Consider the following 26,844-nt stretch of genomic DNA (forward strand, 5'->3'; position numbering starts at 1 on the left):
CATTCAAAGTAATTATTTTTTTTTTCAACGTTTATTTATTTTTGGGACAGAGAGAAACAGAGCATGAATTGGGGAGGGGCAGAGAGAGAGGGAGACACAGAATTGGAAACAGGCTCCAGGCTCTGAGCCATCAGCCCAGAGCCTGACGCGGGGCTCAAACTCACGAACCGCGAGATCGTGACCTGGCTGAAGTCGGACGCTTAACCGACTGCGCCACCCAGGCGCCCCTCAAAGTAATTATTGATATAGATGTATTTATTAACATTTTGTATTTGTTTTGTGGTTGGCTTTGTATATTTTCTCTGTTCCTTTCTTCCCTCGCTCTCTTCTCTCACTATAAATTGGCTTTCTTTCATAATGTATTTGACTTCCTTTCTGTTTTTTGCAGATTACTGACTTTTTATTTTTGATTTGTGGTTACCATTATGTATATAACATCTTCTACATATAGTAGTTATATTAAGTTGATGGTTGTTTAAATTTGAACCCATTCTTTACTCCTCTCCTCCCCATGTTTTAGGTATATGGTATCATACTTTACTTCCTTTTATTTTGTGAGTCCTTTGATTTTTACAATATACTTATTTTCACTGCTTTTGTGCTTCCTACTCACTCTTACTTATGGTCTCTCCTTTCTACATGAGTCCACTCTAACATTTTCTTGTAGGGCTGGTTTAGTGGTCATGAACTCCTTTAGCTTTGGTTTGTCTGGGAAACTCTTTCTCTCTCTTTCTATTCTGAATGATAGCCTTGTTGGTTAGAATATTCCGGGATGCAAATTTTTCCCATTCTGCATTTTGAATATATTATGCCACTCTATTCTGGCTTGCAGAGCTTCTGTTGAAAAATCTCCTGCCAGACTTATGGGTTTTCCCTTGTAAGTTACTGACTACTTTTGTCTTGCTGCTTTAAAATGATTTTTCTTTATCAATACTTTTTGCCGTTTTAATTACTATGTGTCTTGGTATAGTCCCCCTTGGGTTGATTTTGTTGGGGGATCACTGTGCCTCCTGGGTCTAGATATCTGTTTTCTCCTCAGATTAGGAAAATTTCAGCTATTATTTCTTCAAATAAATTTTCTGCCCTATTTTCTCCCTCTTCTGAGGTCCCTGTTATTATGCTTGATGGAGTAACTGAGTTCCTGAAGTCGTTTTTCATTTTGTATAATTTTTTTTCTCTCACCTGCTTAGCTTGATTACTTTCCATGACTCTGCCCTCCAGGTCACTAATTCATTCTTCTTCCTGCATGCTATTTATTCCATCTAATGGGGTTTTTTTTAATTTCATTTATTGTGTTCATCACCTCTCATTCTTTATCTCATTGTTAAAGTGTCTCTGATGTCCTCCACTCTTTTCTGAAGTTCAGTGCTTCAAATTCTCTATTTAGGCATATTACTTATCTCCATTTCACTTAGGTCTCTTGTTGTGGTTTTGTCCTGCTCTTTCATTTGGGACACACGTTTCTCTCATTTTTTCTAACTCTCTGTGTCTGTTTCTGTGTGTTAGGAATGTTAGCTGTGTCTCCTGTTCTTGAAAGTAGTGGTGGGGCAAGCACTTTTAAAAAGGTGGCACTGTCCTTTGCGAGAGGAGATGTGCCTCCACTGCTGAGACCAGGGTGGCTGGGGCCACCCCACAAAGCATGTAGGGTGAGGCATGCAGTTTTAACAAGGTGCATGTGTCCTCTGTGAGAGGTTACCAGCTGCTGCTCTATCACTGCCAGGACTGAGTCCCTGCAAAGTGCACAGTCAGAAGATGTAGTGTTGGCAAGCTTTGCAAGGTATTCTCAGGGAGCAGCCCAAGCATCAAGGCTCAGGAAAATATGACTGGAAAGGACAGATCCGCCAAAGCAAAGGAGAGCAGGGCTTGGTGTAAGCAAGGTAGGTAGTTAACGTGGGTGCTGTGCTGGTTCCTGCAGGTAGCCGTGTGTTTATGCTGGGGGGCAGGGGAGGAAATTGGCACCTGCCAGCTCTTTTGTTTCTGGAGGAGTCTCCCTGTGAATCCTCCCCTCTGGGACACCCTCTGAAATGAGTAAATAACTCTCCCACCCATATGCCCCTGGCATTTTTCAAACTGCTGCTTCTAGGCTGGATCTCTGTGGGCTGTTATGCTATCTCTTTAAGCATGGAGACTTTGCTTCCTAATGCCCTCCTTGACTCTCCCAGAGCCAAGCCTGCTGATTTTAAAATTCCAGGCTCTAAGTCCCCCTAGTTGTAAGAACTCACAAAATTCACCCCCTTTGGTTTCAAAGCCAAATGTTATGGGGATTCACCTTCCCTGTGCAAGCTCTGTGTGATAGTTTTTTTCCTCCCTTCTCCTCACCCACAACTCCCTCCCTCCCAAGGATGGCCCATGAGTTGGTTTAGCTCCCCACCACAGCTCCACCCTTCCTACCCTCTTTAATGTTGACTCTTCTCTACATTTAGTTGTGGAATCTGTTCTTCCAGTCTTCAGGTTATTTTTTGCATTATTTGCACTATTGTGTTATCTAGTTGTATCCATGGGATGAAGTGAGCTTAGGGTCCTCCTACTCCAACATCTTCCCCATAAGTCCTGCCTGAGTGCTCTCTTTAATACCTCTTTCTCAAGCCTGCCCTGAGCCTTTGACATCCCCTCATTCTACCATCCTCTGTACATATTCTCCTAAACTCCTACCCTGAGAACAGATTCCGATGCAACTGTCATAAGAAAGTTCCCCCACTGCATGGGGATTACATTATTCACCCTTGGGGGCTGTTGAGAGGCAGAATTGAGAAAGATACGCTTTGGTCACCAACGATGTGCCTTTCTCTCTCCCTTGCTTTTTACCTGCCACCTCACCCTCTCTCTTCCTTAGCTGGCCAATTATATGTTTTGGTTCTTAATAGAATCTCTTTAAAGGAATTTTATAATCATTGATCTGAATCTTATAACTAATTCAGGTGACTTTCATATTATTTCTTAGAAATACTAATTCAACTACATCTTCAAGTGGCCCAGGATTGATTTCCCCTACTATGAACCTTGATAAGCTTGATAAGTAGAATCTTTCATTTCTGAAGCTGTGTGATATTACTGGCCTTTCCATTTTATCAAAGTATTGTTTAATTAACAAAAGGCATAACTAAGGTGCACTACAATGTGCTTTTAAATTGTTTATTCCAAAAATAGGCCCATATGGTAGTTTTCATTCAACTCATCAGAGCGTGTTTATTCCAGCAACTAACTAGCTTTCTGATTCCATCAGCAAGAAAATGATGTTCAACAGTGAGGGTACCTCCACATTTGTTATATTTCACGTGTGAACTTGCACTCCCAAAGGACATCTTTTCATGGCCCAAACAGCTATGGAGATCACTAGGTGGAATAATGTATGGCAGCTGCTCCAGGGCTGTCCACACATGCTTGGTTTAACTTGTTCTAACAATAAATAGCAAAAGTCCCTCTGCTTTTCTGGAAGAAGCATGGGCATTTCTAAATCATATGCTGCAACTGGACTGGCTTCCTGTTCCAGATGTGATAAGCAACACACTGACTGTGCGTATTTGCAGTAGTGAAGCCCTCCCCTCTAAACCATCCCTCCCCAGGCTGTTGGGTGAGAAAAGGAGGAGGGAGGGGCCAGGACATGATGTGGGAAAGGGCCATTGATCCAGACTCTAGGCTAGAGGATTGAAACCTATTCTTGGAAAAAGCCTCTTCAAAAGGTTTTCAACTGAATTTAAAAAAAATGCCAAAGTTGCATTGAGTGTTCATGCAGCCCCAGGTTAGCTGTGTTCTCATGTTCTTAGAGCTAAGTTGGCCTCCTTGAATCCCCCCATTTTCCAGGACCTCCTGGAATCTTTGGAAGAAACCACATGTCTCCTTGGAGCTCGGGAAGATGAAAAAGTAGGAGGACCCTGACCTCACCCTATCCCACATTTCAATTAGATATCACTCACATCCCAAGTCAACAAACCAGAGAGTGATATGAAGACTGGCAGAACAAACTCCACAACTATAGATAAGAAGCTGCATCTGAAAGGTTAGAAAGGTCAGAAAGGTAAAGGGATGTGGCCCACAGGAGGGAATGAACTATGTGTGCAGAGGAGAGAAATGAGCCCTTGAACCAGGGAGTTCACATGAGGAAGACTAATGTTTGGCTTTAAAAACCAGAGGGGCTAAATTCTGTGAGTTTATAAAAGCAATGGTTACTTGGAGCCTAGAGTTTTAAAAGTCAACTGACTCAGCACTGGGCAAGCCAGGACAGTGAATAAAAGCTGGGTCACCACCCTTAAAGAAATAGCAGCCTACAGAGAAAAGCAACATAAAAGCAGCAGTTTATACAACACCAGGACAAACAGAAGGCCTGTTCATACTGATTTAAGAGTGTATTGTTGGAATTCTCTGAAGGCAAGGGAGCTGGCAGTCACCATGTTCCTCCCCTGCCTCCCAGCATAAATACAGAGCCACCTGCAAGAGGCAGGGATGCACAGATACGTCTGCCTGACCCTTTGGTAATGAACCACACCCATGAGTTCTCCTGAAGACTCACCCACTCCAAGACTGCTAGCCTCTGCCTTGGGCTCAGGGCAAATTTTGTTAAAGCTGCACGTGTGCCCTAAGCAGCCAATGGGTGCACAGCTGCCTCAGTGCACCACGCACATCTGCCATGCCCCCAGCTGCCATTTCATGACACACCTGGCCACATACCCACAGCCACCATCATGCACCAGACCCAGCTGCTCCCAGCCTTGCACCCCTGGCAGCCCTGACTCACAGCCCCTACCAGCCCCAGCATGCAGCCACAAGCCGACAGTGTTTCAGGGGACCTGGCATAGAACTGGTGGCCCAGGAAAAACTTTGATAATACCACTATCCTGCTCCCAATTTCCCCAGCAGCAAGCCCCCTTGGAGCTGGCCTTCCTGGGTCCCACAAACACCACAGAGAGCAAGCACAGCCCACAACAGGCAGAGTCAGTGCAGACAACTTCACTGAAAGGAAAAGTGACTCAGACACAACAGTAAGGTATAAGTAGTGCCTCGTTGCTGAAGTGCCAGTTTTTAGTGAACAGGGGACACTGTACTACAGGGTACTCCAGGACCTCCTCTTCATAAATTCACTACTTTCAAGAGCAGAAGACACAGTTGGCTTTAATACACAGAAACAGGCACAAAGCGGTAGAGAAAATAGAAATTTATCCCCAGTGAAATAACAGGACAAGGCCACAAGCAGAGATCTAAGTGAAACAGATATAAGTAACATGGCTGATAGAAAATTTAACGCAATGAACAAAAGGATACTCACTTGATTTGAGAAAAGAGTGGAGGACATCAGTGAGACCCTTAACAAAGAGATAAGAAATAACTTGGCAAAGATAAAGGGCTAAATAAATGAAATGAGAAACACACCTGATAGAATGAACAGGATGGAAGAAGGAGAGCAACGTATTAAAGACTTAGAAGACAACTAGAAAGTAATCAGGCTGAACAAAAGAAAGAATTACACAAAACAGAAATAGACTTAGAGAGATGGCTTCATCAAGCATAATAATATTCATATTATGGGAGTCCCAGAAGAAGGAGAGAGAGAGAAGAGGGGCAGAGAGTTTATTTAAAGAAATAACAGTTGAAAACTTCCCTAATCTGGGAAGGAAACAGATATCCAGATCTAGGAGGCACAGAGAACTCCCATGAAAAATCAACAAAAGTATATCCACACCAAGTAATTAAACTTGCAAAATGTGATAAAGAAAAAATTTTTAAGCAACAAAGTCAGTAACTTACAAAGGAAAACCCATAAGGCTAGCAGGAGATTTTTCACAGAAACTTTGCAAGCCAGAAGGGAGAGACATAATATATTTGAAGTGTTAAATGGGAAAAATCTGCAGCCAAGAATATTCTATCCAGCAAGGATATCATTCAGAATCTATCTCAGAAGGAGAGATAGAGTTTCCCAAACAAAAACTAAAGGTGTTTGAGACCACTGAAGCAGCCATGCAAAAAATATTACAGGGGACTCTTTGAGTGGAAAGGAGAGACCAAAAATGACAGTATAAACATAAGAAACACAAAGCCAGTGAAATGAATATTTCTGTAAAAAAAAGTCAAGTAACTCAAAAAAAGAATATAAGATATAATACCATATACCTAAAACGTGGGGAAGAAGGAAAAGAATGGATTCAAACTTAAATGACCATCAACTTAATACAGACTGCTATATGCAGAAGCTGTATACAAACCTAATGTAACCATATCAAAAACCACTAATAAACCTATAAAGAGTAGAGAAAGAAATCTAAATTGTCACTAAAGAAAATAAGCAAAACACGAAGAGCAGAGAAAATCTTCAGAAAAAAAAACACAAAACAAGTAATAAAATGGCAATAAATACATATCAGTAATTACTTTGAATGTAAATGGACTAAATGCTCCAATCAAAAGACACAGGTAACAGAGTGGATAAAAAGTGCCTATAAGAGATTCATTTTAGAGCTAAAGACACCAGCAGATTCAAAGTGAGGGGATGGAGAAACATCTATCATGCAAGTGGATGTCAAAAGAAAGCCAGAGTAGCAATACTTACTTTGGACAATATGGACATTAACACAAAGACTATAACAAGAGACAAAGAAGAGACACTATATAATAATAAAAGAGGCGATTTAACAAGAAGATATAGCAATTATAAATATACATGCTCAATGTGGGAGCACCCAGATGCATAAAACAGTTAACAAATATAGAGGAAATAATTGATAATAATAAAATAATAGTAGGGGACTTTAACATCTCCCACTTACATCAGTGGACAGATCTAAACAAACATCAAGAAGGAAACAATAGCTTTGAATGACATACTAGAACAGATGGATTTAACAGATATATTCAGAACATTCCATTCTAAAACAGCAGAATACACATTCTTTTCAAATACATGTAGAACATTTCCAGAATAGATCACATATTAGCCCACAAAACCATACTCAAAAAATTCAAGAAGGTAAAAGTCCTGCCATGCATCTTTTCTGACCACAATGCTATGAAACTACAGGTCAACCACAAGTAAAAATCTGGAAATACCACAAATACATAGAGGTCAAATAACATACTACTAAAACAATGAATGAGTCAACCAACAAATCAAAGAAGAAATCAAAAAGTACACTGAAACAAAACGAAAACATAATGGTCCAAAACCTTTGGGATACTTCAAAAGCAGTTCTAAGAGGGAAGTTTATAGCAAGCTAGACTTATCTCAAGAAGCAAGAAAAATCTCAAAAAGTTAAACTCACACTTAAAGCAACTAGAAAAAGAGCAAATGAAACCTAAAACATCAGAAGGAAGGAAATAATAAAGATTACAGCAGAAATAAATGATACAGAAACTAAAAACAAAAAACCAAAAAAAAAAAAATCAATAGAACAGATCAATGAAACCAGGATCTAGTTCTTTGAAAAAATCAATAAAATCTATAAACCTCTAGCCAGACTTATCAAGGGAAATAAAGGACCCAAATAAATAAAATCACAAATGAGAGTAGAAATAACAAACATACATACGACAGACATACACTCAGAATATTATGAAAAACTATATGCCAACAAATTGGACAACCTAGAAGAAATGAATAAATTCCTAGAAACCCAAAACTGAAAGAAGAAGAAATAGAAAATTTGAACAGACCAGCAAAGAAATTGAATCAGTAATCAAAACATTACCAACAAACACAAGTCCAGAACCAGATGCCATTATAGGCAAATTCTACCAAATATTTAAAGGAGAGTACTTATTCTTCTTAAACTTTTCAGAAAAATAGGAAAGAAAGAAAGGAAAGGAAAACTTTCAAATTCATTCTATCAGGCCAGCATTAAACTGATACCAAAACCAGATAAAGACTCCACTAAAAAAGAGAACTACAGGCCAATATCCTTAATTAACATAGATGCCAAAATCCTCAACAAAATACTACTAGCAAACTGCATCTGATAATACATTAAAAAATCATTTACCACGATCAAGCGAGATTTAATCCCGGGTTGCAAACATCGTATAATATTCACAAATCAATTGATGTGATCAATAAGAGAAAGGATGAGAACCATATGACCATTTTTTTAATATGAAATTTATTGTCAAATTGATTTCCATACAACACCCAGTGCTCATCCCAACAGGTGCCCTCCTCATTGCCCATCACTGACTTTCCCCTCCCTCTCACCCCCCATCAACCCTCAGTTTATTTGAGCATTTCAATAGACACAGAAAAAGCATTTGATAAGTATAACGTCCATTCATAATTAAAACCCTCAACAAAGTAGGTTTAGAGAGAACATACCTTAACATCATAAAGGCCTTATTTGAAAAACCCATAGCTAACATCATCCTCAGTGGGAAAAACCTGAGAGCTTTTCCCCTAAGGCCAGGAACAACACAAGGAGGTCTACTCTCACCATTTTTATTCAGTGTAGGACTGTAAGTCCTGGCGACAGCAATCAGACAACAAAAGGAAATAAAAGGCATTCAGATCAATAAGGAAGAAGGAAAACTTACACTATTTGCAGATGACATGATATGATATATAGAAAACCCAAAAGACCCCACCAAAAACTACTAGAACTGATATAAAAATTCAGTAAAATCACAGGATACAAAATCAATGTACAGAAATCCCTTGCATTACTATACGCCAATAATGGAGCAGCAGAAAAAAATTAAGAAAACAATCCCATTTACAGTTGCACCCAAAACAATAAGATACCTAGGAATGCATCTAACCAAAGAGCTGAAAGAGCTGTACTCTGAAAACTATAAAACAGTCATGAAAGAAACTGACACAAAGAAATGGAAAAACATTCCATGCTCATGGATTGGAAAAACAATTATTGTTAAAACATCTATATTATCCAAAGCAATGTACATATTTAATGCAATCCCTATCAAAATACCAACAGCAGTTTTCACAGAACTAGAGCAAACAATCCTAAAATTTGTATGGAGCCACAAAAGACTCCACCCAAATAGCCAAAGCAGTCTTGAAAAAGCAAAGCAAAGCTGGGGACATCACAACTCTGGACTTTAAGTTATAAACAAAGCTGTAATAATCAAAACAGTATGGAACTTATATAAAAATAGATACACAGACCAATGGAATAGAATAGACTATCCAGAAATAAACCCACAACTATATGGTCTATTGATCTTCAACAAAGCAGGAAAGAATATCCAATGGGAAAAAGTCTCTTTGGCAAATGGTGTTGGGAAAACTGGACAGCAACATGCAGAAGAATGAAACTGGACCACTTTCTTACACCATACACAGAAATAAATTCAAAATGGAGTAAATACCTAAATGTGAGGCAGGAAACCATAAAAATCTTAAGGGAGAACACAAACAACTTATTTGACATCAACTGTAACTTCTTTCTAGATGTATCTCCTGAGGCAAGGGAAACAAAAGCAAAAATTAACTATTGGGGCTACATCAAAATAAAAGGCTTCTGCATAGGGAAGGAAACAATAAACAAAACTAAAAGGCAACCAATGGGATTAGAGAAGATACATGCAAATTACATATCCAATAAAGAATTAGTATCCAAAACATGTAAAGAATTTAGAAAACCCAACCCCCAAAAAACAATAATCCAATTTAAAAATGGGCAGAAGACATGAACAGACATATCTCCAAAGAAGACATCCAGATGGCCAATAGATACATGAAAAGACACTCGTTATCACTTATCATCAGAGAAATACCAACCAAGCTACCATGAGCTACACCTCACACCCGTCAGAATGGAAAAAATCAAGAACTCAAGATACAACAGATGTTGCTGAGAATGTGGAGAAAGGAGAACCCTCTTGCACTGTTGGAATACATACTGGTGCAGCCACTGTGGGAAACAGTATGGATTTTCCTCAGAAACTTAAAAATAGAACTATCTTATGATCCAGCAATTGCACTACTGGGTATTTACCCAAAAACTATAAAAACATCCATTCAGAAGGATACATGTACCCCTATGTTTACAGCAGCATTATTTGCAATAGCCAATAATGTTTCCATAGATTGAAGAATGGATAAGCATGTGGTGTGTGTACACACACACACACACATACACACACAATGGAATATTATTCAGCCATAAAAAAGAATGAAATCTTGCCATTTGCAACAACATGGATGGAGCTACAGAGTATTATGCTAAGTGAAACAAGTCAGAGAAAGACAATTGCCATATGACTTCACTCACATGTGGAATTTAAGAAGAAAAACACACCAGCAAAAGGAAAAAACGAAGAAAGACAAATCAAGAAGCAGACTCTTATCTACAGAGAACAAACTGATGGTCACCAGAGGGCAGAAGGGTGAAGGGATGGTTGAAATAAGTGATGGGGATTAAGGAGTACACTCGTCATAATGAGCACTGGGTGATGTATAGAAGAGCAGAATCACTATACCGTATACCTGAAACTCACAGAACACTATGTTAACTAATGCTAATTAAAATAAAAAATTTTTAAATAAAATACTAATTGTTAGCTTAAGAAAAAAAAGAAACCATAAGCCTCCCTCCCCAAGAGTTCTGTAAATCACTGGTATTTACATGCTCATGTAATTTACGTGCTCATGCTCAGGTTCCTCAGTTCACATATGTGGCCTCTGCTCCATTTCCATGTTTCCCAGGGAGCAAGGTTCAATTCTTCACTGGTTTCTACAAGAAATCCATGTGCATTGAGCACTGTACATGTTATCAATTTACTGAATACTTAGGAGTTTGGGGGGTTACATGAAACAGTGATCCACCTTCCACCCTTTCACTGGCTCTCCTATGCTCCCAAACTTTGTCATCTCCCAGGTCCCTCTTAATAACAACCCACAGCTCTCTCTCCTTTGACATGCAGAGCAGCGTCCCCATGCCCAGGATACTGCCCACCCCACTGCTACCCCAAGCTGGCTGATCAGGAATTTTCACAAGGGCAGTCGTATGGCTATTATCCTAAGGCGAAATTTTCATAAAGGATACTAAGTAGAGGGGGAAAATAAAACCTTCAGTTTATACCTCTTGTTTTGAATAACCACCCCCCCACACACTGCCTGCTAACTATAGCTCACATTTGTTGAATATTCACTAAATATCCCGTGATAAGTAACACATTATGATTCCCAGCCACTCATAACCCAGAGAAGCTAAAAGAGTTGGCCAAGTTACTCAGCTGGAAGGCATCAGGGCTGGGATTTGAACCCAGAGCACTTCAAGTGGGAGCCCCACTACGTTTTGCTACACAGCGTACATAGACCTAAATGGCAGTACCCGTACTGAGGCACCATCCCACCACTTGGACACCAGGACAGCCTTGAGCTAAACAAAAGAGGACATTCTTGTTGGTGGAATCCTTTCCGAGCCCTAAAAGGTCACTGGGAACTGAACACTGGCTTCCTCTCTTCTTTCTCCTGCTTCCCATGGCTGGTTTATGTGCGACATCCTGGGCTGTGGGGAGACCTGATGATGTTTGGCAGCTCAAACACCACATGTGCCCACACATCACCCAGCTGGATGTCACGGTGCTGCTGTGGTCTCACGAATTAAGGACCTTAAGTGACAGGATGGCTCCGATTTAGGATTAGAAGGACCATGCAACCTTCCCCAGCCCTCTGGGCATTATGGGAAAGTGACCTGGAAAATCAAATGTAGAGAGGTGTCCCAAAATATAGGAGTCTTGTTTGAGGCACAGTAGAACCTATTAGCTTGAGAAATTGGTCTGGAAATCTTATTAAAAGAGACAAATCATTCCACCTTCTCTCTGGACTGAAAATATTGGGGGTAATAGACTTTCTCTGAAGCCTGGGACCCATGTACCTCATGTCAGGATCACAGCCAACCTCTGGCAAGACTCAATTCAATGCAAGTGATAAAGGTTATTATTTTTTTTAATGGGCAGTTCTGATTAATTCTGATTTCTTTGGCCAGCCACCGACTTATCTCTACTAGTCCCTCATTACTGTGAAGGTTGCAAGCCAGAAGAGCCAATGGCAAAGAGAAATGAAGTTCAAATTATGGATTTGTCATTATTGCACAGCTCAGCAGATAACTGTCCTGCCCCCTCCACCACCGCCACACACACACACACACACACACACACACACACACACACACACTGAATATGCTCAATTAACCTGCAGTGGGGATGGGAAAGCAAGGCACCATTGCATTGTGAAACCTAGCCTTGCTAGTCTTGGCTATTTAAAGGAAATGATAAAAAGAGTACTTCAAACGTATAGGTTAGCTATTATTATGGTGGTTGTGTTTGCTGGATACTGATAGGTTCCGGAATAATGCAAATCACTGGAATTTAGCAGATGCTTATTCCATGCCTGGGACTGTGCTGAGGGCTTTCTTCACATGTATCATCTCCTTTATCCTTAGAACAACAATGAAGGTCAAGAGTTGGCAAACTTTCTCTATAAAGGACAAAAAAGGAAATATTTGAGGTTTTGAAGTCTATTTTAGGTTATGCAGGGTATTCTCAACTACTCAAATCTGCCATTGTGGCTTGACAACAACCATAGACAATATGTAAATTAGTAATTATGGATGTGTTTCAATAAAATTGTATTTACAAATTCAGCCAGCTGGCCAGGTTTAGCCTGTAGGCCATCATTTGAACATGTTATTCCCAATCTGGAGGTTGGGTTCTTTTCTCTCTCCTACATCCTCCTTCCTCCCTGCTCTTCCATTCTGGTTCTAGTTCTGGAGGAAGAATAGAATAAAAGATGTTTTTGCACATGACTGCCCAGGGAGAGTTGGCTGTTCTCTGTCAACAAAAGGGAGAAGGATTGTTTTCATGAAAATCCTGCATCCGTGGTGGCTGTAGGGGGCCATCGGAGTCCCATGGGTCACCTGTCAATCTAGCTCCTTGTCTACAAGCTCGATGTAGGCTGTGGCAGACCCCACTGGTGAAAGACTTGATCCCAACCTGCTCTCAGAAGACATGGTGGGTCTTTATGAGCCTCGGGTACATTTTCCAATACCTTGCCAATGGTCTAACACATGACCTCTTTGTCCACACTGGGGTGGTCCCCAACAAGCCTGCAGCTGCAATCTTAGCTTCCATCTGAGCCCCAACCATGGGCCTGTAGACCTGGACAGGGTCCATCTCCATGCCCCTTAGAAACTGGGGATTTGAGGAAGCTTTGTGCTTCTCTGAGCCACAATACCCGCCACCTACCTGAATATTCTTTTCCCAACTAAAGTCACGTAACAGCTCCACAGATACCAGGGAATAAATTATCTGTCTCTCCTTGATGGCACTATAAACATAGGGAACAATTTAGGATCTCAGACTAGGGTTTCTCAGTCTCTGCTCTATTGCTATGTGGGGCCAGATCGCACTCAGGAACAATCATGCACACCGTAGGATGGTTAGCAGCATCCTGGCCTCTATGCACTAAATGCCCATAGCAACCCCCAGGTGTGACCATCAAAAGTGTCTCCAGACACTGCCAAATGTCCCTTAGCTGACAAAACAACTTCTGGCTGAAAGCCACTGTCTGGTTAAAGGGCAACCATTGCATTGCCTTTTGCTCTCAGCTGTAGGTTCTAACTCAATTCCAGAAAAATAGGAAAGATCACAGGCAGGATCACCATTTCCCACCTAATACTCTAATACTTCTAGCCAGTGTTTCCTGCAGGCAATAAGAAAGGCTTGGTGGTAAATGAGATCAGCACCCCCCACCCCTCCCTTGACCTCTCCCTCTGATCTCTCCCTTGCCCCAGCTCTGTATGCAGTACTGGCCTGAGAAGACCTCTGGATGCTATGGGCCCATCCAGGTGGAGTTCGTGTCTGCAGACATCGATGAGGACATCATCCACAGAATATTCCGCATCTGTAACATGGCTCGGGTAAGTGGATGTCCACTATCACTTCCTGTGCTGCTCACCCACCCCAAAACAGATGAGGGCTAGTGGGAGAAGATGACACATACCATCCAGGAGTCTGTGCTGTACTCTCCTGATAATCCCAACTTTGGGGAAGCGGTGCCTCTGCCGATTCCGGCTCCAGACCCAACCATGGCTCCAGCACTCAGACATGCATGGGGAGACACCCAGCCTGCCAACTGCCTGTTTCCGACACACTTGCTGCCGTGTAGTCCAAACTTCTCAGGAATTAGTGCTTCCCCGCTGTGTCGCACTATGTTGGCATGAGTTGATGCAGCCTTTGATTGGATCCAGTAGGCTTTGGGCTAGACCTGAAGAACACCAAGATGAAAAATAATTAGTTGCTTCCATGGGGAAATTCACTGGCTAGGTAGAGAAGTATTGGGTGGGAAGGGCAGATCAGTAGTCTATGAAATGGGTAATGAAGACTTTGGTCTTTACTGGGGCCCTGGGGTGAACAGAACTGTGTCTCTTCCTCAGTTCACTGTCCAGTGGGAACATGAGATATGTTCTGGCACGTGAACCTCAGGGAGAGAGACAAATTCTGCCCAGTGGAGTGAGTCAGGGAAGGCTTTTCCTATAGAAAGGGACATTTGAATTGGGTTTTGGAAACTGAGTAGTTTTGCAGGTAGAGGGGCATGCAGGGAAGTCATGGCAGGAGAATTAGTGTGCACAAAGGTGTAAGGATGAGAATGGGGAGAGACAGACTGTGATGACATGGCATACAGCCCATTTAGTCTGTCTTCCACTGCAATGCTGCAGCCCCCAGGGTAGCTGAAGGGTCTGCATCCCCAGAAGCACAGCCCTAACAGCTTCTCCGCTTTCAGCCTCAGGATGGGTACCGCATAGTCCAGCACCTCCAGTACATTGGCTGGCCCGCCTACCGCGACACGCCCCCCTCCAAGCGCTCTCTGCTCAAAGTGGTCCGCCGGCTAGAGAAGTGGCAGGAGCAGTATGACGGGAGGGAGGGCCGCACTGTGGTCCACTGCCTGTGAGTACCGTGGTGGGGCCTCTGGGGCAGCAGGGTGGTGGTGACAGGGCGTCTGTCCTTGAGGATGCCACTGCCCACAAACACCAGCCATAGGCATGCCTGGCCATACCACCTCTCAACATCTCTCAAAGGCCAAGGGGCAGGTGTTCAAGGAAATATAACCTTTCATGGACTGGGGTTGACAGTTTGTTGTCCTGAATTAAGATTATATGACACGTCATTGATACAGAACCTGGTAAACTTTCATAGACATAGGGAGTGGGCAGGCCACTCCATATCACTCTTTTTTAATTTTTTTAATGTTTATTTATTATTGAGAGAGACAGAGAGAGACAGAGCATGAGCATGGGAGGGACAGAGAGAGGAGGAGACACAGAATCTGAAGCAGGCTCCAGGCTCTGAGCTGTCAGCACAGAGCCCGATGTAGGGCTCCAACTCACAAACCGCGAGATCATGACCTGAGTTGAAGTCACTTAACCGACTAAGCCATCCAGGTGCCCATCCATATCACTCTTAATGGGGAGAGAAGTCCCAATCCCCAACAAGAGGCATGATGTGTCCTCTTAGTCACTAGAAAGCTAGGACAGAGTGGGTTCCACTGACTAGATCCTCCAATTATTTCCTAAAGGAGGAAAAGAAGAAAGGGCATGTGTTGATTGAGTTTGATGCCAGATATTTTAAATGAATTTTAAAATTAAAATACCATCTACAAGGTAGATATTACCATGCTATAGTGAAAAACTGAGGCACAGAAGGGGTGAGAAATTGGGTAGTTAAGTGAGGAGCTTTGATCTGAATCCACCGACATGCAAGTCAATATGCTGTTAACCCACACTGCCTCTGAGTAAACCAAAGGACTCATCAGCCATGTCCTCCTTCAGGGGCATCTCTTGCTATGGGCGTACTGAGAACACAGGGACATGGGGAGCCTGAAGGGAAGGCAATGCCCCTGAGGGGTTGATCGATGGGTGTGAAGGGCCCTGGAAACACTGTTTCCCATGGCACAGTGGGCTCACAGCTGTGCTGATATGTCCATTACTGGGGTACACTGTAACCTTTACCACCTATCTCAGAATGGGCAAAGCTGGGGCACAGAGTTTCCCAAATAGACCTTGATGTCATAATGCCAGGTGGAGGTCAGGACCCTTAGGGGACTGTGGCTGACAGGCTGTCATCAAGAAAGTTAGTTAACTGAGTGAGCTTCAGTTACCTCATCTGCCCAGTGCATATGTTAAAATAGGTCATCTTAAGACCCTATCGTGCTTTGTCGTTAAATATTTAGAGAACAAACACAAGTTATCTTCCAACATACAGATTCATGACATCATGGTAGCAAATATGCAAATGTTATAAAGACAGTTACTTCACAGCCTGAGTTGGAGTCTACCCTAAGAATATAGAGTGACCTCTGAGAAGGATTCTGCAAAGATCTCGGACCCAGAGCACCTCTGTAGCTGTAACAGCCATGTGTGGAACATATGACTGGCAACCATTCCTTTTGCTGCTCAGAACGTGGAGGGTTGGGGGAAAGTGACTGAGAGGACTCAACTCTCTTAAAATGTGTCAGAGGAGATGGGAGTGAGCTCTTCCCTTTTAAGAGTAAATATGTCTGGAGCCCATTAAAAACACCTACTGACCTCAGAATCGAGTTCAGTCTTTTCAAAACCAGCTATTGTTCATTGTTCCCCTCTTTCAAATAGGTGGTGTATGCACATGTCAGGAAAACCAGACACACACAAACACACACACATACACACACACACACACACACACACACACACACACACACACACAGACACGACTTAAGGCCACCACCTATAACAATCCTTTTTTTCTCAAAGGATGCAAATCACAAACTGGGGTTCAGGAAGATGCTGTGAGGTGTCAGTGTCACATTGATAGGTGACATCAGCCAAACCAAGCTAGTTCTACCCACATCCCAGAAACTGGCAGCTGGTTCCCTGCCAATTCACCCCTGCCCCTTCCACATCCCTCTCACACAGTCAGGTGGCCTCACCTTTAGCACAGAGTCATTACCATCATATCAGGGTCTCACTCCATCAGACCCTTGGATTCCTGTGCCCACTTACCTCTTTCTCTTGGACTCTGTTCTTGCTTCAGAAAGTACTGAACACTCCCTCTAGGGGAATCCCTTCCTACTCTTTACCATGTGATTTTTTTCAGCCTGCTTTTTTGCAGGAGTACCTTTTTATCCATATCACCCCTAGCCAAGGTGACCAGCAGTTTGAACTGAAGGAAAGCATAGGCAGGTCCTCCTGTCAACAGGGACCTTGGCATCCTTGGAGGCCAGAGATACCAAAGAGACATCGAAATGCAATGGCCAGTGAATGGAGGGCAACTGTCTGTACTTGAAACATCTGCTCATTGGGTGTCCTATACATAAAACATCTGGGAAATCAAGTGCCTTAGTTTCCATCCAGATGTTCTTTAGACACAGGCCATTACATGAAATCATTAGTTGCTCTTGGCAACGTGCCCAGGATTTCTGAATCAGGTAGTTTCCTAAAGGGACTTTCTGTAAATAGTTGGAGGTGCATTTTCATGAACATGAATTATGGAGCACCAGAAAGGAGGGACAGAGAGATGACCCTGCCGGGAGCCCTCTAGTTTGACTCTCCAGATCGACAGGGTCTTGCTTAAACCAGGATGTCCAGAGACCTATCATCTCAAAATAGAGCATTTCAGACCCACCCAGCCCCACCCCTAAACCTAGACTGGCTGACCTGAGGCTAACAGTGATGTCTCTGGAGTTTCTATCCTTAGTGGAGGGGAAGAACTAGGATTAAAACCACCTGGAACCTTCCCCTGTGTTCACTGGATGTGTAGGTGGACCCAGATCCTCCTTTTGAACAAGGATACAGGCACCACATCTACAGAGACACACAGTCTGTAACACTGTTTGGGTCAGTGTACCATGTATGACTTTCAAATGCTCATAGAACCAAAGAAACATCCAGCTAATTGAATTCTCAAAGAGCATCTAGTCCAGCCCCTCCATTATATGAACAGGGAACAGCTCGTTCAAGGTCAAAGCAGGCTCATGGCACCAGTGGAACTGACACCGCTAAGGCTTTCACCATAGCCTGACCTTGCATTTGCTGGGGCAGCCACTCCCCCACTACTGCTGATGTAGCTTTAGGATGAGCAGGTGCTGGGAGGGTGCCCAGGAATATAGCTCACCTCTTCACTCTGTGTGTAGAAATGGGGGCGGCCGCAGCGGAACCTTCTGTGCCATCTGCAGCGTGTGTGAGATGATCCAGCAGCAAAACATCATTGACGTGTTCCACATTGTGAAAACACTACGTAACAACAAGTCCAACATGGTGGAGACCCTGGTGAGTGTCCCAAGAACCTTCTTCCACAGTCTGGGGGCTGGCCCTAATTCCCCTGACCTGGAGAAAATAGCATCAGATAGAAAAACACCCAACAGCAGGGCGCTTAGTGAGCCCTTACAGTCTAAACCCTTTGCACAGTTATCTGCTCTGCTCGCATCCCTTCCAACCACACAAACTTCCTTCTCCTGCAGGGCAGTCCAAATATTAATCCTGACACACTAATCCTCATATCGCTAATTCAGGCTTAGGGGAAGGGATTCTGGATTAGTGGAGTGTGAATTATATTTTCAATTCAGTCCAGTCCTATTCTAATTGACCTATGTGAATTGCACAGTGTAAGCCCAGGGCTCGGACACTGTGGAGAAAGCGATGGAAAGTACGTGAGCAGGCAGAGCCCAGATCATAAGGCCTGGTGCAGTGATGGGAACAGACCATACACAGGGAACTTTGATAGAAAAGCATGGTCCTACTTAGATTCTCATCCATAGACCAGCAGTGTCAGCGTCATCTAGGTGCTTGTTAGAAACACAGAATCTAAAGCCACTCCAGATTTACCCAGAGTTTGCATTTTAGAAAGATTCTTGGGTGCTTCATATGCATCTTTTAGTCTGAGAAGCACTAGTGTCCAAAACAGGGAAAAGGAAGAGAATGATCCCGTTGGGCATCTGGGAAAGCGTGGGTGTGAACAGGCCTGGGGCACAACTTGGGGGGATGTCCAGATACAGATAATTACATGGATAATTTTGAGTCAACTGTTAGTATGGATGTAGATAACGTTTCTTCCAAAATCTGTGTCTCTAACCTAAATGCATTTCTCCTTTCCTTTTTTTTCCTTCTCTTGCCTCCTCTGCTTCCTCTTTGCCTCTCCCCCTCTCAGGAACAGTATAAATTTGTATACGAGGTGGCACTGGAATATTTAAGCTCCTTTTAGCCCAATGGGATGGGGAATCTGCCGGAGCCCAGAGGCTGCTGCAGCCAAGCCCCCTTTTCTGTGAATGGCAGTGACTGGGCTCAGGGGCTAAGAGGCGGCCCCCTGCCCAACTCCAAGGAGAAGACTGGTGGTCCGTGTTCCGTGGTGGGCCTGCACCTTCTGAGGGTCTCCTGTAGCTGTGGGGGATGCTGCTCTGAAAGGCCCAGACTTCCCTTCCACACCCAACCAGCCACAGCCATGGGCCCATGCACACGTGCACCCATGGCGAGGCCCTGGATTTTTTGGTTCCCAGACCTCTTGCTTTTGTTCAAGTTTGTGAATCTCATGGCAAACTGACTGTGCGAGCGTTGGGGAGTGACAGCCTCAGCAGCACCTCCCTGCCTCACTTTTCCTTGAGAGTAGAGGAGATATCTGTTCTACTCCTCCATGCAGTCATGGAAATGATGGGGTTCTTGGAGGGGGGGGGCCTGCTCTGCTGCCTGCTGTAGGCTCCTTCAGGGATCTCTGGCATTGGACACCTGCCGGTCTGGATCAGTGTGACCTCGGGATGCTCCTGAGACCACAGCAGAGGTCCCCATTCTCAAACATAACCTGCATGGGGCTTGGCCCAATACCATTTTGAACCCCTCCCCCAGCCTAGGCCTTGACCTGTTGTTCACTGGCCAGTCCGCTGTGTCCACGCCCTTTGATAAAGGTTCTCTTTGCTTTTTTTGTAATCAGTGGGAGGGAGAGTGTGGAATGTTGCTGCTCTTCCTTTTCTTTGTGAAAAGGAACCATCTCTTGGAGGGCAGGGCTGACCTTCTGTCTCTTGGGTGGTGGCTTCCTTTAGGAGAGAGACAAGAGTCAGTTATTTTCTGAAGTGTATAGGGAAAAAACTTTATTTGGGCATGTAAAATCTTAGTCTCTTATGTCAAAATAAAAGGGGGAGAGAAGTTTGGGTGTGTAACTATAAGACAAATCTCTTGGGCCTGTAATCTTTCCTGGCAATGTCCTTAAAAGATCCCACCCTAGGACAGCGATGCCATTGAGCAAGGGCAACAGGCTAGTCTGAAGATGGTCCCTTCAGATGGGGAAGATGATACTAGCTTTGTGCATAATCTTGGATCCCCAAATTTGAATTCCTTCCTAGAGAAACCCCTAGCTGACATCTTGAAAAAGGTCATCATGGGCCCAGTTATGCTCTAGTTTAAAATAGGCCAAGGAGATCATACCAGGGATCTAGGATCTTATTGAAAGTAAAGTATGGGTGACCCAGTGACAGGGAAGCAATATTTGCTAAACATCTACTGTACGTCGGGCTTGGCACATTCCTTATGACATCTCACGCAGTCCTAGAACCCCCATGAGAGAACTACTAGCCTGTCATCTCTACTTTACAATTGAGGAAACTGAGGCATCTTCCTCAATGATGAAATCCTGGGTTCCAGAAAGGCAGATATTGGTGATAAGACCCGTTTGTACTGTTTCCTTCATCTTTCTCAGCAAAGCACTTATTTTATGGAGGGAAAATAAGGCCAGAAACTTCTGAGCAGAGAACTCCACAATGGAGTTCTTTCTTTCTGATGCGAGTTCTTCTGGGAAGCCCAGTAGTTCAGATATATTTTTGGTAAGTCATTCCCAGCTCCCCAGGAAAGCTAGTCCCATCTGATTTCTTGGCCAATGAAAACAGTTGCCTGTTTCCTCAGGCTGTGAGGTCTGTAAGCCAGGGACATGCTCTACTTTGGCCTCTACTAGGTGTTGAGGCACAGTATTTGGCAGCCTCAGGGCAGCCTGGGATCTAGGAAGCTCCATGTGGAGGCTGGTCTGGCCCCAGACAGGAGATAAGGAGCACAGAATTCAATAAGGCACAGTTTTTCTCCCCAAGAGCTCCCTGTATACTGGGGAGCTTGAACCCCAGTACAGGAGTGGTGCAGCATATGAGCATCATATGAAACTGGGAGCAAGAGACCCTCTGCCTGCCTACGACTTCCTAGAGGAAGTAGTGCCCATTCAAGCTGGGTCTCAACAGGTAGAAAAAAGAGGAAAAGGAAATCAGTCCAAGGGATCAGGATGTATAGTGGCAAAGAGGTGTGAAAACTCCTTGGGATGGGAGGCAGGCAGGTGAGAGGTCAGCCCAGCTGGAGCAAAGCACGACAGGAGGGGCGGCAGGAGATGAGCCAGGGTCAGGGAGAAGAGTGTTCCACCAAAAGCACAGACTTACCCCTACGGGCAACAGAGAGCGAGGAGAGCATCTGAGTGATGTGCTCAGCTCAGTGTTAGAGAAGACTCCCTCTGGGGCCAGTGAGGCTGCCTCCTTTCCTTTCATCAGACACTGTGAAAACATTCCCTTAAGCGTGTGCTTTTTACTATCACATATATTTGTCTGTCTGCTCATTATTTTGTTGCTGGAACAAAATATGCAGTGGATCATGAGACTCCACTCTTGTGAGAAACTCAGGGTCTCTGCTCTACCGTGGAGCAGGGTGACCACTGCAGGCCCATGAGGATGGGACATGAAAGGAGCCCACAGAAACTGTTCCCATTGGTGTGAGCTCTGGAGCTGTCTGGAAGTCCAGGGACACCAGACGTGATCACAGAAGGGCTGTCACTTTGCAGGTTCAAAAGGAAGCATCTCAAAGGGAAGGAAGGCAAAGGAGCCCCCCAGTGAACTCACTCTTCTCCTTTGATGGGTCCTTTCCCCAGTGTACTTGAGCAGGTCCCCAGGCCCCAGCTCCCACTGGTCGTGCTGGCTTCCCCTGGCTCCAGTCCACTGCTGCTGCCAGCCCTCACACAGCCTTCAAGGAGCCTGTAGCAGAGAAAATCAAATGCTCTTTGCTCAGACCCTGGCTCATCCATGCAGAATGGGGGAGGGGGGCTATCCAACACAAATCCTAGGATTTATTTTGCTCTGGAAGGGGTGACAGAGCTGGCAGATAAAAATGACACTGGCTTCTATCATTTCAAATGGTAGGAATTTAAATTTTGACTTTAGGGATAAGGGAAGTTGTAAAAATTCAGGCCATGGTGGGGTAATCGACCCAACAAGGCCCAGTGATGGTTCCCCCAGTTCAGCGCCCCCATTTCCTCAAAATGCAGCTACTCTCCAAAGAAGGCATGGCAGTGAACAGGTCTTAGGCCAGTTTACAGAGGAAGAAATTAAGGCTCATGATGGGAATATTTTCCCTAAGATTGCACATGGCATGCATGTAGCAGGGCATGATGGATGGGATGGGGGCACTGATGCCCTGGAATTTGGACTTGATCCATTCCCTGGGAAATAAGAGAAAACACCACCTCCCCCAAGGTATCTTCCCACCCCACTCCACTTAGAGGATGGGCTACCTTTTACAATTCAGAGGAAAACCGTATCAGTAGTATCAATCTCTGGGTTTCCACATCAAAGACTAGCCTCTCGTCTCTGGGGAGCCAAGGGAAGTACCCCCAAGTAGTACAGAGCCTCAGGGCCACCTCCTAGGTATGGACCTTGTTTGGAGATGTGCAGAAGAAGCCAGGAACTCTCCCCAAGCTGCATGCATTTGTGGCCTAGATGGCTTTAGGCAGTATCTTAGCTGTGCCTCAACATTGTGTCCTTTCGCCCTTTCTGGGCCTCTAGATGACCACAGCAGGCCTCCCTTTGTGGGAACAGAGGGATCAGATTGCTTTTAGTGCTGGCCTTCTCTTTGGGTGCGGCCTGAGCAGTGGCCTGCCAACTGTGAGCCTTCACATGGAACCAGAAGACCGTGTGCTGGGGACTCTGAGCTCACTGAATTCTCCCAACATCCCTAAGATGTGTTTGCAACTGTCACCATCTTACAGATGAGGAAACTGAGGCTCAGAGAGGAGAAATCACTTGTCCACAGTTCCCCAGTTAGTGAACAGAGGGGATCCAGGAATTAAACTCATTCTTCTGACTTCAAAGACAATATTTTTCCTCCATTGTGTCTCAGGTTTTCCCACAGGTCTACCCATAATAGCAAAGCCTAGGGTGGAACAGATAACCCAATGGATCTTGTAAAGCCCAAATCAGACAAGCTTAAAATTCCTCCACAGTTTGTTTTACTTTAACAATTCATATGATACTTGCCTTCTACTCTAATTTGCCTGATTTAATAGGACTGTATTTTTTACATGATGTGCCCTGGTCCTTCATGTGGCTTTGGTCCCCTCAACTCCCTATGACAGACCCTAGGGAATCATATCCCAATCTGAGAGGCACCATGTCTGGCCATGCTGCTTCCTTCCTCCTGAGGCCAATTCCAGACTCAGGCTCAAGACCAGCTCAGCCTCCCAGGCAGATCCTTTGGTGTGGGGGTACCGTGACCTCACTGTTCATGGGTTGATCTCAACTCATTTCTTCCAGTTAGATGCTGGAAAGAACCCACTGGTATATCCTAGAATGATGAGGATGTGTCCATCTGGCATAGTGAAGGGTGAGCCCATAACACTGTAAAGGGAAAGGATAAGATGCACACAGGTTTTCTCAGCAGATTCCTGAAGGCTGGGACTTGGAGAAGGTGTGATGTACTCTGTCCAGGTGGAGTCACATGGTTGCTAATGTGGGCAAATCTAAGGACATGCTTCACATGAGGGGCTGGGGGTCTGGAAGGCTTCTTACTTTACTTCAGTCACACATACTTGGCTCCTGCCACATGCCAGGGCCCTGGAAGGGGTGCTGCCAGGAACAACAGGTTATTATGGGACAGTTCATCCCGTGGTGAGGCATTGGGGTGGCAGTGGAAAGAGCTTAGTCTTTGGTTCAAATCACATCCTGACCATTTCTTAGCTGTAGAATGTTAGGCCAACCAATTAACGGGAAAAGATGTGAAAAGAGGAGCCTCGGCCAAGGTAGAAGGCACAGATTTGGAGAGCTTTGGGCAGGAAAACAGGAAGGCAAGGCCAAGAAGTTGGGACGCAGCGGAAACACTCAAGTATGCACATGAACTACAGGGAAAAGTGGTCATTTCTGTGGCCCAGCAGGACAGGGGACAGGGAAGCCTGGCCAGGACCACTGGGAGCAAGGGTGTCACTTTAGAATAAGTTTCGCTGTCTCAGAATAAAGGCTGTAATTCTCCTTGTGACCAACCAAATCATGTCTATCCATCATCTGCTCGCTGTTGCTAAACCAGCTCCTAATCTGTGTCCTCACCAGGGTCCACATTTCCTCAGCTCTGGCATGAATCCTGCTGTGTGCATACAGGTGTCAGTCTACTTAGGCTGCTCAGACAGCAGAAGGGTGGCCCAGGGAAGGATAGCCATGCAGGTACCATGTCATCTCAGCAGGAGTAACTGTCCAACCCCGACCCAGAGACACTGAAGGAGATGATAATTCCCCTCCACCTCACTGCCTTAGAAAAGAATGAAGAAAGCCACCCTCCTTTTGCCTTCATCTGGTCACTGCTGGGCTAGACAGGCCATCAGCACCCAGCTAAGTCAGGAGGAATGCTGTGGGAAACGTGAACAAGCCCAGGAGTAAGAGGAGCAGGGTGCTAACAGATTGTTCTGGGCCAGATCTCTGGGGTAATTAGCACCCACAATGGTAGACCCTAGGCTTGGCATCCTAGCTATCTAAGTAAGAGCTTGGGGGTGGTCCATAGGGGCTCATACAAGGAATGTGAGAGGACTCCGGATGAAAGAGGCTATAGGTAAGACCCCTTTGGGGCTGGATCACCATGTAATCTCCTTCTGTATCCAAGAGCTTCTCTGGGTGTTGGGATTTGGACCCTGATTCTTGGTTGGCATGTTCAGAGAATGAGCGTCTGAGGGCAGTAGAGCATTAGACAGGAAGGTATTGGTGTGAAAGCCTGGAGCTCAGGGTAATTACTGTAATTCATGGTTCCTTGGTGAGTCGAATTCTTAGATTTGGGGGAGGAAAGGGAATGTGAAGTAACCTGCCAGCAGTGCAAAACTGGGTAAGCACACTTCAGTGCATTTGAGCTTGTGAATACAAATCTGTAGGCCTCCTGTGAGATGGTCTCACAAACTCACCATGCCCCCACCTCTCCCATGGAAGATTAACGATTGAAGATGTTCCTTGGGTCAAAGCATCAGGGCAGTCCAGAGGCTCTGAGAACCAAGTAGTGCCATCCCAGTTCAAATCAGACTTCCAAAGGGTCAGGCAGAATGCTAGTGCCCATATGCTCCATAGGTCTGTAGATCATTGGACAAATTCAAGCATGGTTCTCTAGTCCCAGGTCACTCCTGTGAGTGGAACTAGGACCACTAGGTAAAGCTTGATGACTGTAAGGAAGAATTTGCTATATGCCAGAGAGGATAAGCTGCCCATATGAGCAGTGGTCCTGCAGAGCCAGACATCTCTTTAAAGGGAAGAAAGAGAATTGCTGAGATGACCTTTAACTTTCTTCCACCCTAGATGAGTGATATTTAATGCAGGTGGGACCATATTTGAACTCCTTCATTCCTGCAGAGCACAAAACCAAGGCTGGGTTTGGTTTGTGCAGGTTGAAGTTCCCTGCTCTCCTGTCCAAGTCTTCCCACCATGCAGGCGAAAATGCTGCTCTGGCCCCATAGCCAGCACTAATCCAGGCTGGTTATCACCAGAATGTCCAGAGAGAATAGCTGCTTTGCCACAGACCCAATGCCCACCAAGATCTGTGATGAGACCAACCATACTTCAGATCCACTGGCCAACAAAGCCTTCAGTGGTAGCCAGAACTAGTAAAGGTCCAAGCAGGACCCAGAGCAGGGCTTTGCTTACCACACACATGGTCTCCAGAGGTTACTTCTACCCCACTCCCCACTCAAGGCCTGTTGGAGCAGACTGCATAAAGTAAAAGCACAGTGACTCTGTTGGCACATAATTGTAATCATCCCCAAAGCATCCATTTCATTGCCAGGTGGATCCTGGGCTAGCCCAAGTTAATCCAGGCTAACCCGTGTTGGCAATCATACTCAGAAGCACTTTTTCACCCTAAATCAACTAGCCAATAAAAGGCAGAGTTGGGGCTTCTACCATTGCCTTGGCTACTGGACACCATCACAGCCCTCTAAGGGTCATCATGGGGCTCCCACATGACTTGAGGGAGACTGACATTTTTCACATCCACTGGGCATATGATATTGCATGAGACCAAAGTCTCCACACTGTTTGCAGCCTCCTCCATGAATCCCAATGGCCTGCACTTGTACAGTTTGGGTGTTTGATAGATAAAGCACGTATGAGAAGAGAAAACAAAATAAATCAACTTTTTAAAAAAGCCAGCACTGTGCTGTCAATGTTCTTTTTTTTTTTTCCTTTTCCTTTCCAATTCTAGCTTAAAAAACCAGAAGGTAAATAATGTCAGGTCAATGAATATCAGATATATTTTTTGACTGTACATTACAGTGAAGTGTAATCTTTTTACACCCTGCAAGTCCATCTTATTTATTCTTGTAAATGTTCCCTGACAATGTTTGTAATATGGCTGTGTTGAAAATCTATACAATAAAGCTGTGATCCTGAGATTCATGTTTTCCTAAGATATTCGCACTGGTTTCTTCCTGGGGTTGGGTGGGAGTGAGGGGAAGACAAGTGGAAGAAGGAAGATGAGAAAAATCTATGACCTTCTAGGTTTCTTTATATTTGTTTAATCCTCACATCTATAATGCAGGAAGGGTGTATTATCCCCTCTTTGCAGATGAGAAAGTTGGGGTTCATAAACATTAAGGGATTTTCCATGATTCTACATTGAGCTACTG

The 26,844-nt window shown here is 44.4% G+C and overlaps 1 protein-coding gene across 1 annotated transcript in view; it reads left to right on the forward strand.

Annotated features, from left to right (window-relative positions):
• The window catches only part of PTPRT (protein tyrosine phosphatase receptor type T), a 934,550-nt gene extending 907,925 nt beyond the window's left edge, over positions 1 to 26,625 (forward strand). Inside the window, exons 34-37 of the mRNA XM_032592759.1 lie at positions 13,731 to 13,856; positions 14,720 to 14,883; positions 18,104 to 18,239; positions 19,117 to 26,625. Of these exons, the coding sequence (XP_032448650.1) occupies positions 13,731 to 13,856; positions 14,720 to 14,883; positions 18,104 to 18,239; positions 19,117 to 19,170 (480 nt within the window). The 3' untranslated portion in view covers positions 19,171 to 26,625. The remainder of the gene's footprint in view (positions 1 to 13,730; positions 13,857 to 14,719; positions 14,884 to 18,103; positions 18,240 to 19,116) is intronic.
• The last annotated feature ends 219 nt before the right edge of the window (positions 26,626 to 26,844 follow it).

Source organism: Lynx canadensis, chromosome A3 (genome assembly GCF_007474595.2).
Source record: "Lynx canadensis isolate LIC74 chromosome A3, mLynCan4.pri.v2, whole genome shotgun sequence".
NCBI classification, from domain to species: domain Eukaryota; kingdom Metazoa; phylum Chordata; class Mammalia; order Carnivora; family Felidae; genus Lynx; species Lynx canadensis.